Source organism: Punica granatum, chromosome 6 (assembly GCF_007655135.1).
Source record: "Punica granatum isolate Tunisia-2019 chromosome 6, ASM765513v2, whole genome shotgun sequence".
In the NCBI taxonomy this organism is placed as follows: Eukaryota; Viridiplantae; Streptophyta; class Magnoliopsida; order Myrtales; family Lythraceae; genus Punica; species Punica granatum.
The window spans coordinates 14,413,266-14,429,518 of NC_045132.1; the positions used below are offsets into that span (position 1 = coordinate 14,413,266).

General features: G+C 40.5%; 1 protein-coding gene across 3 annotated transcripts; it reads left to right on the forward strand.

The window, feature by feature from the left end:
* Positions 1–1,843: 1,843 nt before the first annotated feature.
* LOC116211192 (3beta-hydroxysteroid-dehydrogenase/decarboxylase-like) lies at positions 1,844–8,702 on the forward strand. Of its 3 annotated transcripts, none has more exons than XM_031545450.1 (13): positions 1,846–2,229; positions 2,313–2,545; positions 3,065–3,154; positions 3,231–3,364; positions 3,858–4,028; positions 4,231–4,356; positions 4,869–4,948; positions 5,240–5,438; positions 6,097–6,202; positions 6,791–6,965; positions 7,056–7,212; positions 7,850–7,916; positions 8,207–8,702. In XM_031545450.1, exons 2-13 carry the CDS (start codon positions 2,314–2,316, stop codon positions 8,347–8,349), a joined length of 1,680 nt encoding a protein of 559 aa, XP_031401310.1. In that variant the 5' UTR covers positions 1,846–2,229; position 2,313; the 3' UTR covers positions 8,350–8,702. The 3 variants fall into 3 exon arrangements, with proteins under 3 accessions (XP_031401312.1, XP_031401310.1, XP_031401311.1); XM_031545451.1 differs by having other exon boundaries at positions 1,854–2,229; positions 2,301–2,545; XM_031545452.1 differs by lacking the exon at positions 7,056–7,212 and having other exon boundaries at positions 1,844–2,229.
* The last annotated feature ends 7,551 nt before the right edge of the window (positions 8,703–16,253 follow it).

Genomic DNA, 16,253 nt, shown 5'->3' on the forward strand with positions numbered 1-16,253 from the left:
TGTTGAAAAAGATAAATGACAGTGCGTATGTCATATATCTTCCCGAGTCCATGGGTATTTCACGTACATTCAATGTGGCAGACATTTATATCTACCATGATTCGAAAGAGCCATTATATCCTGAGTTCAACACAAACTCGAGGACAAGCTTTCCACAAGTGGGGAAGACTGACGAGGAGTCCAACCTAAAGTGACGGCCCATATTCTAGAAGACTCCAGCTGCTACTAAAGGAGAGTATTGCTATAATATAGTTCTCTTAATTTGATGTTATTTCCTATATTAGCTTGAGACAGAAGTCAGAAGTTTCCTATTTCAGATTATTTTCTTATTCCATTTTAGGAAAGTAATCTAAAAGAATTAGATGGCAGTTTCCTATTATATAGTCAAAGGAGGTCTCTTCCCTCTATATATATGCTATTCACCTCATTGTAAAAGGATATCTCAGAAACACCTATTGATGAATGATACTTTGAGTTTGTCATAACACTTTGTTTTCAGCATATCGTTAGGGTTTAGCCGTGTTCTATTCCTTTCGAGTCTAAATTCAGATTTAGGCGCGATAAATCGTGATCTGCGCTGCGTCAGGAGATGTCATAAGATAGTTTTGGAATTTTCGTTTACCACAATATAATGCTACCATAACGGATGTGAAGCATCGTGCTTTGGAAAATGTCTCAATTAATTCTTCTGTCACCGCACTGAAGGCCCAACACTCAATAAATTTAATGTAGGAACTCAAAGGGACGGTATGGGACAGAGACTGTGGACAAAAAATGGAGACTTCATATTAAAAATAATAGAAAACTTGAGAAAATTTAGAGAGCTTAGGGTTAATCGAAAAAATTGAGAAAATTTAGAGAGTTGAAAGTTGGCAAAATATTGATATTTTATGCCATATATTGGTCATAAAAGATCTCTAACTTATGAGTGTTTTGAAGTTTGTCACTAAATAATCTTTTATAGTGATTATTCACAATATTATCACCAGGACCACATTTGGGTCGTCGAGATACATAGTATGATAGGATTTCTAAAATCCTATATCCATGTTTGGTGCCGATAGGATACGGATTGGGTTTGGGATTCATTGAGATATAACAATTAAGGAGCATTCCAAGTTAACGAGTTGGTTAAGGGTGGATTGAGATAGCGTTTTGCTCAAAAAGACAAAAATGCCCCTTCCCTCATTTCAAACTTTTCAAAAATGCAATTTTTTTTATTTAGGTTGAAGCTGAAGAGGGGCAGTGATGGCCGATAGTAAGCATGATTTCTATGGCAATGGGGCTCAATGCCGGCCACCACCGCTCCAGTTGTGGTCATCGGCGACTTTTAGGTTGGCCGACAACCTTGTGTGGGATGGTGGTAGTTGGCGTTTGAGCCCCCACCTCCCCGCTCTTCTTCATTCCTAAACTGGTTCATCTCCCTTTCTTTTTAATTTCTGAAATTATTTTATTTTGAAAATAAATTTTTTATTATTCTATATTATTTTGGTAAGTAAACTGATATTAATTATCAGGAGCAATTTTAATTATTAAAAAATAATTATTTTGTAAAATTTTATAGTTAAATTGGCAAAATGGGGCAATGTGGTCTCCATCCTGTTACAATTCCAGCAGGTAACATGTGACTGAAGCCCAACGTATTGGGCCTATATTCAGCTGCAGGAAATTGAAAAGTAGATGGGCCAGCAGTAGTTGGGCCACGTGCGAGTGGGCCCCAGGATAATAGAATAGCTTGTCATTGGGCTGGACCTGAAGAGCTGCAATGTGGATCTCGGGTCGACCCGAAATTGAGCTCCACCGGCGGCTTCTTTCACCTCCTCTCCAGGTCGAGGCTTTCCTCCATCAGAGACGGGGCCACCACTTGTCCCTCTGCCATTCCAACCACTGCGACGGCACCGCAGTTCCTGTCGTTGCGACCACCAACCAAGTGAGCCTCAGCTGGTGCCGAGCCGAGAAGAGCCGAAAGAGGGGCGGTCTGCTGGACGGAGGCCGCGTAGCTCCGGCGGTCCTCGGGGTCGAGGAGAGGGCGAGCGGAGAGCTCATCGGTGCCCTACTGTCGAGAGAAGACAACATCGCGAGTACGAGTGGCTCCCATTCCGGGCCGAGACCCTTGATTCGGCTATAAATCCGAGCTGCGGTCTTGGTATTGCCGATCTGAGCGAAACGGTTGGCTTGCCTCTTGACGGCATTGACGAAATCGAAGAAATCAAGGAATAACGGCACAAGGTAAATGAAAGAATCATCCTTGATTATCTCTCTGGGCATTCATGTGTATAATTTGAATAACCATATGATAGTATTGTGAAAAGGATGGCCGGGGAGGACAGGTGGTGCGTGGTGACGGGTGGTAGGGGTTTCGCGGCACGTCATTTGGTGGAAATGCTAATCAGATATGAGATGTTCTCCGTTCGAATTGTTGATTTGGGCTCTCAGATCGAGCTCGAACCGCATGAAGAAGGGGGGATTCTCGGCCAAGCTTTACGTTCAGGACGTGCCCAATACGTGTCTGCCAATCTCTGTAACAAGTCCCAAGTGCTCAAAGGTTGTCTTCGCTCAAATTTACTTCATCCATGTGCATAGCTGCTGCGCCTAATTAGCACTCTGGGCACATAACGATTTATATACGATAGCAAATAGTGGATTTTGTGGTGAACTTCTTGAAGATTCTGACAGGGTAGATGCAGGAGGTTCACTTGGCGTGAGAAGTTAGACGGTTTATCAATTCCCATGAAGAATTCTTGAATGTTGTTTTCCCTTTTCCTTTCTTTGCTCTATGTTTTTGGGATATTGCTTTTAATACCTTATATTCAAGTATCATATTTGACATGTTTTTACCTTACCTATTTGGTTTGTTGGAAGCTTCATATTTTTGTACATTGAATGAATTTATAATGAGGTTTCACTTTTATGACGATTCCAAGTGTAAAATTAGAGGAAACAACTACCTAAATCTTTGCAAAAGATCTCTGGAGAATTTGAAAATGGGAAAGCTTTCAAGCATGTTTCTTGTCATAATCTCTTCAGTTGTGCATAATTTCACTTATGTCCCTTCTCTGTACAGCCTTGGAAGGGGCAGAGGTTGTATTCCACATGGCGGCTCCTAATTCATCCATCAATGACTATCAGCTCCATTACTCGGTTAATGTGCAAGGTAACTTGGTCTAGTTCCTATCCTTGTCTTCTGATTTTCTATTTCCTTTGTTCTTTATGTCAATGTTGACTTGCAGGTACAAAGAATGTTATTGATGCTTGTGTTGAGCTGAAAGCAAAGAGACTTATTTATACCAGTTCTCCAAGCGTCGTATCTGATGGAGTACACCCAATCTTCAATGGAGATGAATCATTGCCCTATGCAGCAAAGGTGTTGACTCTTTAGCCCCTGACATATTTCTATCAAGACTCTCATCGTGTCCCCGGTGAATAATATTAATGCAAACAAAATATAAATTCTTTTCTGGAAATAAGTCACACAAATAAACAGTTCTGTTTTTCTTTTTTCTTTTTTTGATGATGAAGGGTTTTCTAGTTTCACTTGACTAATCCCCAAAAGCCTAAGGCCCATGTGAACATTTACAAGCCAGAAAATATGGGAACGTAGGCCATGCAGGTGGCCCAATAGGAAATATTCTTTTGCATGGCTTCACAATAGCTCGAACTTAAAGTCTTCATCATTGGATTGGCGTCGCTCCATCACTAACCAACCCTTTTGGGTTATTAAGCAATTTCCTTTTGCACAAACATAGACGCAATCGGTTTCTTATGCTTATGCCTATACGTGCATACTATTTTAAATATTTGTCCATCCTTATCATTTTTATTTCGCATGCTAAGTGTCGCTTCTTATGACAATTCAGCATAATGATTCGTATTCTGCTACTAAAGCTGAAGGAGAGGCCTTAGTCATTAAGTCAAATGGAGTGAATGGGCTTCTAACTTGTTGTATACGGCCCAGTAGCATTTTTGGCCCGGGTGATAGGTTGCTGGTACCATCTCTAATTGCTGCTGCCAGAGCAGGCAAATCAAAGGTAATAGCTTAAGTTCTCTCAAAATGACCTAAGTTTTGACCTCAGGCCTATTTCATTGACTCCCGTATTTCCTATGGTCTCTTTCAAAACAATAGTAGTCTTCATCCTGCCTGTTCTGTAACAACTTGTTTGCGTAATGCTCCCACAGAATGAGCATAAAGCTGACATCTTTTCTTTAATTATGTTTTGGATTTTTATTCAGTTCATAATTGGTGATGGCAACAATAACTATGACTTCACTTATGTTGAAAATGTGGCTCACGCTCACATATGTGCTGAACGAGCTCTAGCTTCTGGAGGGGATGTGTCAGAGAAAGCTTCAGGGCAGGTACCAGTTTGTTTTTCCAAGTTCTACCTTGTGATTGGTCTAGCACAAAAGTTTGATGGGTATATCCCCCTATTGCTCTGCCTGAAGTGCAGCTTCAGCTAGTGGCTTTTCTTTCTTCCATTTCGCATTTGAAATGTTGCTTAGTGGGTTAGAGAAGTGTAAAAACTCCACATTTGAGCTTTCTCTGGATATGAAATTTAGAAAGCAGTGAATTGTGTTTTTGATGAGATGCATATATGCCATACAGGAGCCTCGAAGTAAGAATGAAGATTGACTTTCCATTTAAATAAGACCCACTCTTGACCATCATAGATGGGTTTATCTAATTTCTATGCTGCTATGACATCGAAGGGAGATGTGACACTTTTTCATGATTTCATCATTCTGTTTGTCTGTAAACTTTGGTTATAGGTTAGGAACTAGGCAGTTGTCATGCATGAAAGGTGATGGCAGCGTCATTTTAGATGAGAGAATCTCAATTTTTCATTTTATTAATAGAGAGCTCTATGCAGGCCTATTTCATCACCAATATGGAGCCTATAAAGTTCTGGGAATTTATGTCACAGGTTCTAGAAGGTCTTGGCTATGAAAGGTGCTCTTAAGAATTTACTCTACCCTGTTCAAAGCTTATATTGGAGAAATTTTTAACATCTCTTGTCAAACTACAACAATAAAAACCTTACTGCAAATTAAATGAATCATAATCTTAGTCAAGGGTGGAACTTCTCGTATGAGAACCAGATAAGTTCTGGAGAATTCTACTGAGTGAGCATGGAGTACGATTGGGCTATAATCTTCTTCTTCTTGTTGTATTGTTGTTCTTGCTCTTTTTGTTTATTCCCTTTCTATTTCTTGTTCTAATAATAATCACTACCTTGTGCAGGCCTAGAATAAAAATCCCTGCCTTTGTTATGATGCCAATTGCACACTTGGTGGAGCTAATTTATAAGTTGTTAGCCCCATATGGGATGAAAGTGCCACAGCTGACTCCTTCTCGAGTTAGGCTCCTTTCTTGCAATAGATCATTTAACTGCTCTAAGGCAAAAGAACGACTCGGTTATGCACCTGTTGTATCTCTTCAGGTATCATTCATGCTAAGTATAGTTAAGGTTTATATGTCTATGATATTTGTAGTACACTGTTTTGTTGAACTTTGCTGCTTATGTTATCTTTTCTCTTACAAAGTAATAACTTGCGAGGAAGGCAACATGCTTACAGTTGTGCATCTCAAGAATTACTGATTTATTTTAAGACGGGGATCAGTATAATATACTTCATCTTTTCGAGATTAAGATTTATTTCCTGATTTGAGGCTTCTCTAAGTTCGAACAGTTCTCAGCTTTTCTGTATCTCAGTACCCATGGCGGGGATGTGTTCAACTCATCACCAAGATATTAAACATTGTTGTTTCTATCTTTCAATTATTAATATGGAATAATAAAGGAAAAAGGCGAAAAAGAAAAAGAACTAGGCTGTTGTCTCAGCAGACAGCTGGACTGAGAGCCTGGTTCGCCATATTATTTGTTCATCATTGAAGTTAACTTAAAAGTTGATGCTGAGATGAATAAATAGAAACTTTCGGTAAATAATAAGGGAAAAAGCAGGACAAAAGACAGGTCGATGGCAAAACTAGAGAATAAAGAAGGTTCATAAGCAGAACTGTGCCATTTTCTTTAGTTTATTCACAAATTGTACACGCTGAAATTTCAGAAACAGTAACATTTTTTTGTCTTTCCACAGGAGGGTCTAAGGCGGACAATTGAATCGTATGCACATCTAAGGGCTGATCAACAACCTAAACGAGAAGGCCCATCCAAGGCTGCGCTATATCTTGGAGATGGAAGGGGTATGATCACACTTAAAACAATCTTTTTGTATTAAAAGAAAAAAGTATAATTTCTGCAGTTACGAAGGAGGCCCATGGGCTTAATAGAGAAGGGGAAATAAAGGGGCACGGTAAGTCCCACTATGAGAATTCAAACCATAACCAGTCTTCGTACTTCTTTGCTTCCTACCTGAAATGTTGGTTGTCGAATGGAACTCTTATATGGAGTCTGAAATGAGAGCTTAAAACCTACAATGTCAATGCGATAATTGCCTTGCATGCCTTTTGCTAGACATGTCTTGGTTTATAAAGATGCATGATACTTCTTGTTCTCCTTGGCTCATATCATTACTAAGTCCCTTAAATCTTAAAGAATTTTAATTCACCTCCCTACAAGATTAAGCCTTTAGGATGCTAGTCTGCTTTATAAGATGGTATCGGAGCCTATTGATGTTATATATGTTCCTATTGTTGTTTCATTTCCTGGAATCACCAATGGTTGCGTACTTTAATACTAGTTTAAGCTATTAGAATGTTAAGTCTCTTATTATATATCACTCATTCATGTCTGTTGGAAAATTGAGAACTTTCTGCTTTTCTTTCTTGCAGTTGCAAATACGCTTCTCTGGAAGGATAGGAAACAGACGCTAACTGTCTTGTTAGTCTTGACCACAATTTACTATACATTCATCGCTTCCTCGTCATCACTTGTCACTGCAATTTCGAAGCTTCTTTTGGTGTCATCAATTTTTCTGTTCGTGCATGGTTATCTTCCTGAAAAGATGTAAGGCATTTTCCTTCTTCATATTTATCTTCAATATTAGATTCAGTTTAATCCTGTCAGTGCGGATGAAATATTTCTTCCCTGGTGTAGAATGGGTTACCAGGTTGAGAAAATCTCTGCGTCCAGTTTCTGCATGTCAGATGAGAAAGCTCAGCACGTTGCTCTGACAGTTGCCTCGTTGTGGAATAATGCCGTAAAAATTCTGAATGCCCTTTGCCAGGGGAAAGATTGGATGCTCTTTTTCAAGGTTTTTAATTGTTTGCCTTTTGATTTATTGGCTCACTCGGAATTATACCTTCTTGAGCTCTGAATACTTTATTGCATTGAAATATTAATCTGAAACAAGGGAAAACGGGAAAATAGAGAATTGTCTCTTTTTTGAGGTTTTTAATAACTGACATTTTGTTTGTCTGAAACAAACTTCCAAACCTTTTTGTCAAAAATCATGAAACTGAGTAATTTTTATTAAAAAAGCTTACAAGTGGGCCAAATTATCAAGTAGAATTGTCTGATATAAATATGTGTATATATACATATCGCGTTCATTATGCCCAAACAAGAACAAGAATTGACAAACAGAAATACTTCAGAGACTGAAAACTGTCTTGCTTCCCGTTGAAGCTAATCACTCACAGATATAAGGAACTGTAAAAGTACTGTGGTATTTCCATCTGGTTGTTCATACCCTGGTGCTGGCTATTACAATCACTTAGACGAGAAAGAACTGGATGCAATACCCTGCTGATGAACTTGTAGAGAAGATTAATAGAGAAATTTCTTCATAGTTCTGGGTCGGGTCATAATTATCTATGTTAGATGTAGTCTTTAATTAATATGAATGTTGGTGAATTTGACCGTGACCTTTGTCTTCTTGTTTGAAACAGGTGGTCGGCTTTCTTCTGCTTGCCAGCATTCTTGGATCCGTTTCACTTCAGAGTCTGTTTCAGATAGGTATCTTTCTCTACTGTTCCACCCATTCCTTGTGCAATGGTACTGAATCATTGCCAAAAGTTGAACTCCATTATTGAAGCAATTAGATTTTGCTGTAGTAATGACCATTTCAAGTGATTATGACCTCTTTGTTCTCTCCCTCTATCATCCTAGACTCTTAAAGAGTACGTCTACTAACCGAACTATAAGTGTTACCTAAGCTGAGCTATACTACTACAATTGGTTAGTCTGATTCAATAAATGTATCCTTTTGTGCCTGACATGTTTGTTTTTCCTTTTCTTTTCTACAGTGATTCTCGTTGCATTCACAGCATTCTATGTGTATGAGAATAAGGAGGAAGAGATTGACTCAATGGTCTCAAACGCTCTGTCTTTCATGTGCAAACGGACATCCGATGCTATCGGCAAGTTCCCCAGCTCTAAGAGGGATTGACAGTTAATGTTTCAGGGAGAACCACCTCAAATGATCTGGTGAAATCCATTCTTCATGCTTCGTCTTCGGAGCTGGATTTGTATGTGTTAGTCCCTGTTTCCTTTGCATTTTGCATATTTTCTTAAGTTTTATCCATTCTTTTGTTCCATTGTCGATCACTCGATTAAAACTATCTGGCTGGATATAGTTGAGCTATGGCCAGATTCCCTGTCCGTCATTGGTTGAAGAGTTCCTTTCTTTTGTCGTTTTGTGGTTCAAGAAGGAAGAATCATCAGATGCTGCTCTATGTCCTTTCTTTTTTCTCTTGGTACCTGCTTTTGCTTATTGCCTCTTCAAACTTATTAATGGGGTTACCTTTGGCAGACTATACATTATTTCGGTTTCGCAGGGATCAAAAAATGGACTGCCATAACAGTGTCAATGTTAACCGCTCAGCTTGGCAGATGTCAACTAGGCTTGGGTGGTCAATGTACTTGTAACGTGCGAGTGTTTAGACAACTTGGACCAAATGTTGGAAGCACAAGCAAATTGATCACAAATTAGATTAATTTACCGTCATTGTCAGCACCCCATTTTGGTCAATTAGCTCCGATAGAGGACAACAATGGTGACCAAGACCACAGCCTCGTAAGCGTGGCAAAACGAGGCATAGAAGAGTTTGGACCACTATTCCTAGTCGGGGCAACATGGGCAAACACATGATCAGGAGGCATGGATCACAAAAGAGAAGCAAGGGCCCCTAGAAATGACACAGCAAGAAACTAGAGAAGCCGAGCAGACAATAGACATGGGGGCAACGGAAGCCGGCACTGTGGCACTATTCACCGTCGAATCACTGTAGCATCAGAATGTATTTAATATGGGACTCTAAAAATTCCTCTTGGTACCAAAATGACTAACGGCATTCCCGAGCACATTTTAGAAGTCTCATGCTTAAGTCGGGGTATTCTTGAACATTTGCAGACGCCTTCCTGACGGGGCTCCCGGGACTCTCGATCCACGAACCAATAAACGGCACCCGAAAACAGGTCTAAACACACCCGAGGGTCACCAGGACTAGGGGACAAATTTCAGACTACCTTTCAGAACTCATCTTGGCCTTCCGAGTGCATCTCGACCCGAAAAATGGGTCATTTTTGCTCAGAAACATGGCCGGAGCCCTTTTTAACAAATCATCGGTGCACAAGATCTATGTCAATTAATCTCAAGGACCTCAAGGGCTTGGAAAATGAACTATGTTCACATTGCACATTCCGTTTAGGTTTCCCGAATATCATTCCGACGACAAAAGGGCTCCTTTTAGACGGAATATTGCGCTTAGAGCCTATTCAGGGAAATGTTGACGCCCGAACTCTGCACCACCTACTCCGAACAACCTTCAGGAGTTAGGAAATCATTTCGGCTCAGACCAAGCAAATCATATTGGTCTCCCGAGTGACATTTTAAGAGTCACGAACGCCTCCAGGCAAATCTTCGCGACTCCTCTTCGACGAACGGAGATTGTAGTGGTCTCCGGACACGTCAAAACACTCGAAAAACATCGGGATAGAGCTATCCACGGATTCTTAGGGCGTTTCTGGTTATCAGTCTTCAGCTGAGGCCGGTGAGTCAACTGTTCTGCCTAAGGCGCGAAGCGCGCCGATACGAACGGTACAATGCACAGAGCCCCCAACAGGCGACGAAAAGGAACAACTTTGCTCGAGTCATCCGAACGAGGCAAAACCGGCTTTCGAGGTGCCAAGCCACCCGAATATTCATTTACACGAAATATGGCGATATTGGGCTCATTCGAATCCTCTTCATGCAAGCATTTCAAATCTGTCAATTAATCGAACCCTGGAGTCCGAATGCGCAACCAATCGGGCCCCAAGTTTCTTCCGGCTTTTCCCCAAGAAGCGTGGGACCCATGACAAACCATGGCTCACCCAAGCCAAGCCATCAAGCTGTGGCAGCCGCAGCTAATCCCCTTTCCACCGGCGGCTCAACTCTAATTTCGGTGGCTCAACCCCAAGAGCTTCCCTCTCCACACATTTCAAATATCTCTTACACACTCTCACATTCATCACCTCCCATCACTTCTCCTCTTACTTCTTCTATACTCTAAATGACATAAACCCCACCCTAACCCCCTGTCAAAATCCGGCCACCCTGACCTCCCCCTATAATTACACTTAGCTTGTCCTAATCGCATCATTAGTCACCCCTATAAGGTCCCATCCATCATTAACCTTAATCACTACTACAACTCCACTCTCTCAAGCCAACTTTCCTCTAAGATCCTCTCAACTCCCCATCATCGTCCAGCCCATTTCAAGGCCCAAACTGGCCAAAACCAACGGAAAACCAGCCGGTTTTCCGACCACCGCCCAACCCAACCAAAGCCAATCACAACCAAACTTTATATTCCACATGCCTTTGGCCTCCTAAGATCATTTCCAACCTTAGATTTTCAGTTCGAGGTCCCCGTCTATCCGTTTCACCCTAGTCCTGAATCGGAACCCTTAGGCGGGTTCTCGGCACCTTCAAATGTGTCAATCCTTCCCACGACTTCGGCGAGTCGTGCCATCACGTTCTAAGGGTTCCTCACAACCCTCACCCTCCCTCGTGAAGAGGTGGTCACGGTCCGAGGGCCATCCAACCGTGCAAGACCGCGTTTTCCTCTCTTTTTTCTTCATCGGGCTCTCCTAGCGTTACCGGATTTTCTTTGTATTTTCTAGCTTTATTCAGGCCCTTGCACGCTCGAAATCGGTCACGAACATCAAGAGCATTCCCTTAGGAGTTGAGGGAACCCGTGCCAACTCGTGCAACCGTGTCGAACAGCCCGAGCTAGCCATTTTCCTCCCAGGTGTCGCTGCCGTATTCTCGGGTCAGCTTCGGTGCTCATCGTCCATCCAGGTCATTTGACCCTCTTACCACTTCTCCGACTCCTTTCCTCGTACATCGAGGCTAGGTATAACTCCACTACGACTTAGAGAAGCTAGGTCCTCAATATTTGGTTGTTGTAGGGGTGATAAGGTGGTTAAGTAATCACGTCACATGCAAACTATGGTTTTTATTCGTTTTCATGCACATTTACGTCGCTCGTTACATTCGCATGTTACTATAATGCATTCATCGTGACTGGAAACGACTAGAGTCGGGGTGGAAGAGACCACCACGGTCCGGTCAAGGTGGCTAGGTTCCATGGGAGGAAGCCGTGAGGTTCTATGCCCTACTCGAGACCAAAATGATCTCTTTCTTTTCGAAGATGGCCGATTCTTGCATTTTACGTTCTTATGATTATGCTGTACATTGGTATGACGGGAAACAATGTGTTTTTGAGGTTAAGGAGCTCACCACGACCCGGAAGAGCCAAGGGAGGCCCTCGGTTATCTCCTGAGGAGGGTGACCGAGAGCTCCTTGAGACTCATTCAGGTCTTAAATGAGCTCCTTGCCCCGAAATAAATCCATTCCAGTGTGTTGTTTTTTTTTCCTTTTATTATTTTGTCATTGCATGAACCGGTGTCATTTTATCAATTTCTTTAAATATCGTGTATGTGTTTGCTTGTATGCTCGATTGTGTTCAAAGATCTTGGCGGCATTGATTTTGTAAAATGTGTATGTCATTATTATGTTCGATATCTTATACATGCGAGAAGTGGTAAGAATCAATGTAGGAGACCACCCGAGACCCGAGTTGGGTCAAGATGGCTCTCGGCTTACCCTCCTAGAGAGAGGCCGAGAGCTCCATGACCTTCCTCGAGTCAAGGGCGGTCTCCTCCTTCGATTCCAAGTTGGTTCTCGGAATTGTTCGTAATGAATCATTTGCTTAAATCATTAGTTTCGTGTTAATTTGCATGTTAGGCGCGTTAATCCTGAACAATCATCTCATTAATCCATAATAATCGAGGTCCAAGACCTCAATCACTAAACCACTCCACAAACGGGAAATGGGATGTATCACTTAATTAATTAAATCATTCGGCTTAAATAATTGGATGAATCGAGTATTAATTTGTAAACGCATCGACGGATCACCAAATGGTGGAAATGCCCTTTTAAAATTCATAATCTCAAAACATCAAGGTGTGTGACATGAATAGAATTGGTGTCTAGAGAGCACTCGCGTGCTATGACTCAAGTTCGGACCTAATTTGAGGCTGCTCAAGTCGAAATATACGAGTCATCTCTAGACGTCTTCGTGTCATGTGATCTCAATTTTTACATACGCACTTCACATATCTTACCGTTCAAGGGCATGACCATCATTTCATGATTTGCCGATATCCTAGGCGTTAAGGAGAATGAAACACCTCGATCCGTGGGTAAAGAGAGGCAATCCGTTTGGATGCGAGTCTCATTCGCATGGCCCATTTTGCTCACTTTCGGTGTTTCTATTCTCTTACCGTAGATTCGGTAGTTAGCATTGTTATCTCTGTCACAAAACATATAAAAACGAATTAATCATTCACTTGACTTAATCAAACATTAGATAATGGTTAGGTGGAACTCTAAGTTGCAAATCTATGGTCAAAACACGAGTTTGGCGTATTCAGTGAAACCGCAGTGTGTCACTAATAGAATAAAGTCTTAAAACAAACCCATGCACATAGTTGGCCTAGAATTGCATACTAGTACATCCATTTGCTTACCTAGGGTAGATAAATTGTTTTCCAAATAACGCCGGTTAATAACTTATTAAATCACGTAAATTCGGCTTAATATAGGACTTGTCTGTATAGTCTGTATTTATCAGTTTTTGTTTGTTTTCATCTGTTTCTATCATTTTTTTTCTCTATTTTCTATTATTGCTTGCTGATTTGTCGCGGTTCGAACCCGAACCCATAGGTTACGCTTATCACTGGGTCCAACACCCCAAATCATCGACCACGGGCTCCAACTCCCCCATATACACCGAGCGCGCGCAACCCGAGTGCGGAATGAGGTCTAGCCTCGAGTCACCACTCTACTCCGAGTAATGTCTATGTGGAAGATGACTCGGATCGGGTGTATGAATCGTGATTAGACATCACCCGGGAGCTCGAACGGTCCAACAGTTATCTTGAGAATCGATTGATTCTTGTGTCGCCCATTGGTCCGGTCGGACCCGACCCCTGGCTTCTTGAACCCGCGTTGCTTTAATTTATTTGTCGGTCACTCAAATATCTCACCGTGAGCCGGAGCGGAATATTGGCCCAATGCAAATCGATCGGGATCCATTTACTTTATTCAGTTGTACTTTGTAATTATTCGAGTGTACGTTGCGAGGATTTCGTTTGTACATTTATTTATTCATTTGTAAGGATCCCTAATCGGCGAGCGAGAGGTCCGAGTGTCGAACCGGTCAAGTCGGTCTATTGTTACCAAGAGATGAGTAAGCTCGAACACTCGTGGTCTCGGTTCGTGCAGGGAATCGACCAGCACAGTTCTACGAACTGTAACGCGAAGATAGTGAACCGATTCCTCGAGATGCAAGCCTACTTTTCTTTCGAGGCCTTGGCCTGAAGTGATCATTTCATCGAATTTACGATATCAAAACGGGCGAATCGAGTGCAACCTAAACGCGGTAAATAAATAATAAACAGCAAGCCTAGCAAATTAGAGTACCGAAAGGGCGTGCGAGATATAGATCCGCACGTAATAGAGCCCCCGAATTCGGAATTTCCGGTTTTCGTACTACCAATGCCTTAGCAATTAGGTGTACTGCATACCCCTAGACCCGGGTAACTTACTGACCTTTGACCTTCGGGTCGTAAAATGGCAGGTGGCGACTCCTTCTCACGTGCGTCCGTTGCGCATTCCCTGAAAGATGGACACTTCCAAGCCGCGTTGCGTAAGCATGCGCATGCGAACCCCAACGAGATTAAAATTCGGGTGCGTACAGTCACTTTTATCCCAATTCAGAGGAAGTTGATGGTTTTTATCCATATTTGGCTTTTTGAAGGAGATTGCACGGTCCTAGTTTCATTTGATGGCTCAATCAAGGTTCTGAATTCAATTTGATGTTCAGCTTGCTCATACTTGTCATGACCAAATATGCATATCTTACATGTTCAACAAGCGAGTCTTTAATGGTTTTTTTTTCCTTTTCTTTTTTATCACAAAGCGAATCTAACGTTGAGCGAGTGATTACTTGGTTATAATAGACATAAGACAAGTCAAGAGATGGACATGTTAATACATCCAGTTATGACACGAAGACGCGTATGGAACTAAAGTTGATACTGTGTGACTTGTGGCCAGCAGGACGAGATCTCCAAGTGCCCCTCCAATGCTGGTGTCTGATTCAGAGCTATGATTGGTGGATGCCAGTGATATAATTGGATATCGACTAGGACCTCATGGTGTGACAATTGATGCAGCAGTCCTGATCCATCGAGAGTCGAGACGCAAGAGTGGTAGAAGTACAATTGAACTGGATTTACTCCTTAAATGAAATGGTGCAACTCCTTAAACGGAATGGAGAAAGTACCACGCTTGAAGGAAGGTATTTGAGCATTAACCCCGAAATCGCTACTATATATATAATGGGAGAAATCACTACTATATATAATGGAAAATTTTGATATTCCTGATAGTTTTGTTAACTGTGATTTTGCTAAATTGCCCTCAACATTTCTAATTATATATAAAATAATTGTTAGATATAAGGATAAAACTGTAAAAATATCTATTCATCAATTTTCACAACTTTCTCCTCATTACTCCACGTGTCTTACATTCCCCTCTCCCTCTCTTTTCCTCTTGCATTTCCTCCACCCCAACCTTCAAGTCCTTTTAATTCTCTTTTTCATTTCATTTTGATATTTTTTTAGATTGAAAATTTTTAATATGATTTTGCTTAATTTATTAGTTGTACCCAGTGCGGGAGAAAGCTTTAATTAAGGGTAAAGCATGAGGACGACAGGACTACTGAGTCCAACCCATCTCCATTTACAAAAGATTCTCATTTAGGAAGTGTTCATAAACCAGCGAAAACCGTTAAAAAGGATGATAATGGAAACCTGAATTTGACTAGAAACGATGACAGGAGAATTAATTAGGAGAAATTTGGATCACACCAAAAATAGGTTCTCCCAGAAAAGCTGAAACAAGAATGGGATCATTCCATGTGCAAAATGATTCTTTTGGAATGGTGCTTGTGTTTGGTTTTCGAGTTGGATAACTCCACTTAATTTTAATAATTGGCTACAAACGTTGATAAATATATTGATGTGTAATAATACATATGTATGTATATATAAATATGAAAGAAGATGAAAAATTTGTTATCTAAAAATTTATATGTATATATAGATGTAAAAGCATATGAGAAATTTATTATTAAACTATCAGTTATAAAATGATTAGAAAAAAGTATGTGGGAGAAATTATTATTAAATTAAAAAAATATAAAAATGTAATGATTGTATTGTTGAATGGAGGGAAAAGTCAAGATGAATTGAGTTGAATAAAATTTTGATTTTGAAAACCAAACGAAGCTGGACTTGCAAAATGATTTAACAAAATCTTGAATACCAGTCACCAGCGAAATGGTTTCTTTTATAGGAAATTACGAAGGGCAATCCTACAACTATAACCTATATTGTGTACCATCTTCAAATCTCAACTTTTTTATATAAAAAATATAAAAAGATTCCACAACACATATGAGCTCCATTTTGACTATTCTATATTTTTATTTTTTTAGTAAGAAATCATGAGACATTATTATAATATTAAAAATTGCAAGTGAAGATTAGAAATATTTTCTTGAAAAATAACAATGTTTTTGGGATTAAAAAAAGTGCTAAATATGTTCCAAAAAATTAAAACATCCACAATATATGTTTTACAACATTATTTTTAAATGATTTTATTGTCGCGATTATGTTTTCAGCTTATGTATTGCTTAGGTTTATGGTCTATTTCAAAGACATATGATA

Bases quoted from the DNA above. Each gene is read 5' to 3' on its own strand.
- LOC116211192 (XM_031545450.1), top strand. From the start codon at position 2,314: ATGGCCGGGGAGGACAGGTGGTGCGTGGTGACGGGTGGTAGGGGTTTC. The intron at 3,365-3,857 runs GTGTTGACTCTT...ATGACAATTCAG, and splicing joins CATTGCCCTATGCAGCAAAG to CATAATGATTCGTATTCTGC. The intron at 7,917-8,206 runs GTATCTTTCTCT...TCTTTTCTACAG, and splicing joins TCAGAGTCTGTTTCAGATAG to TGATTCTCGTTGCATTCACA.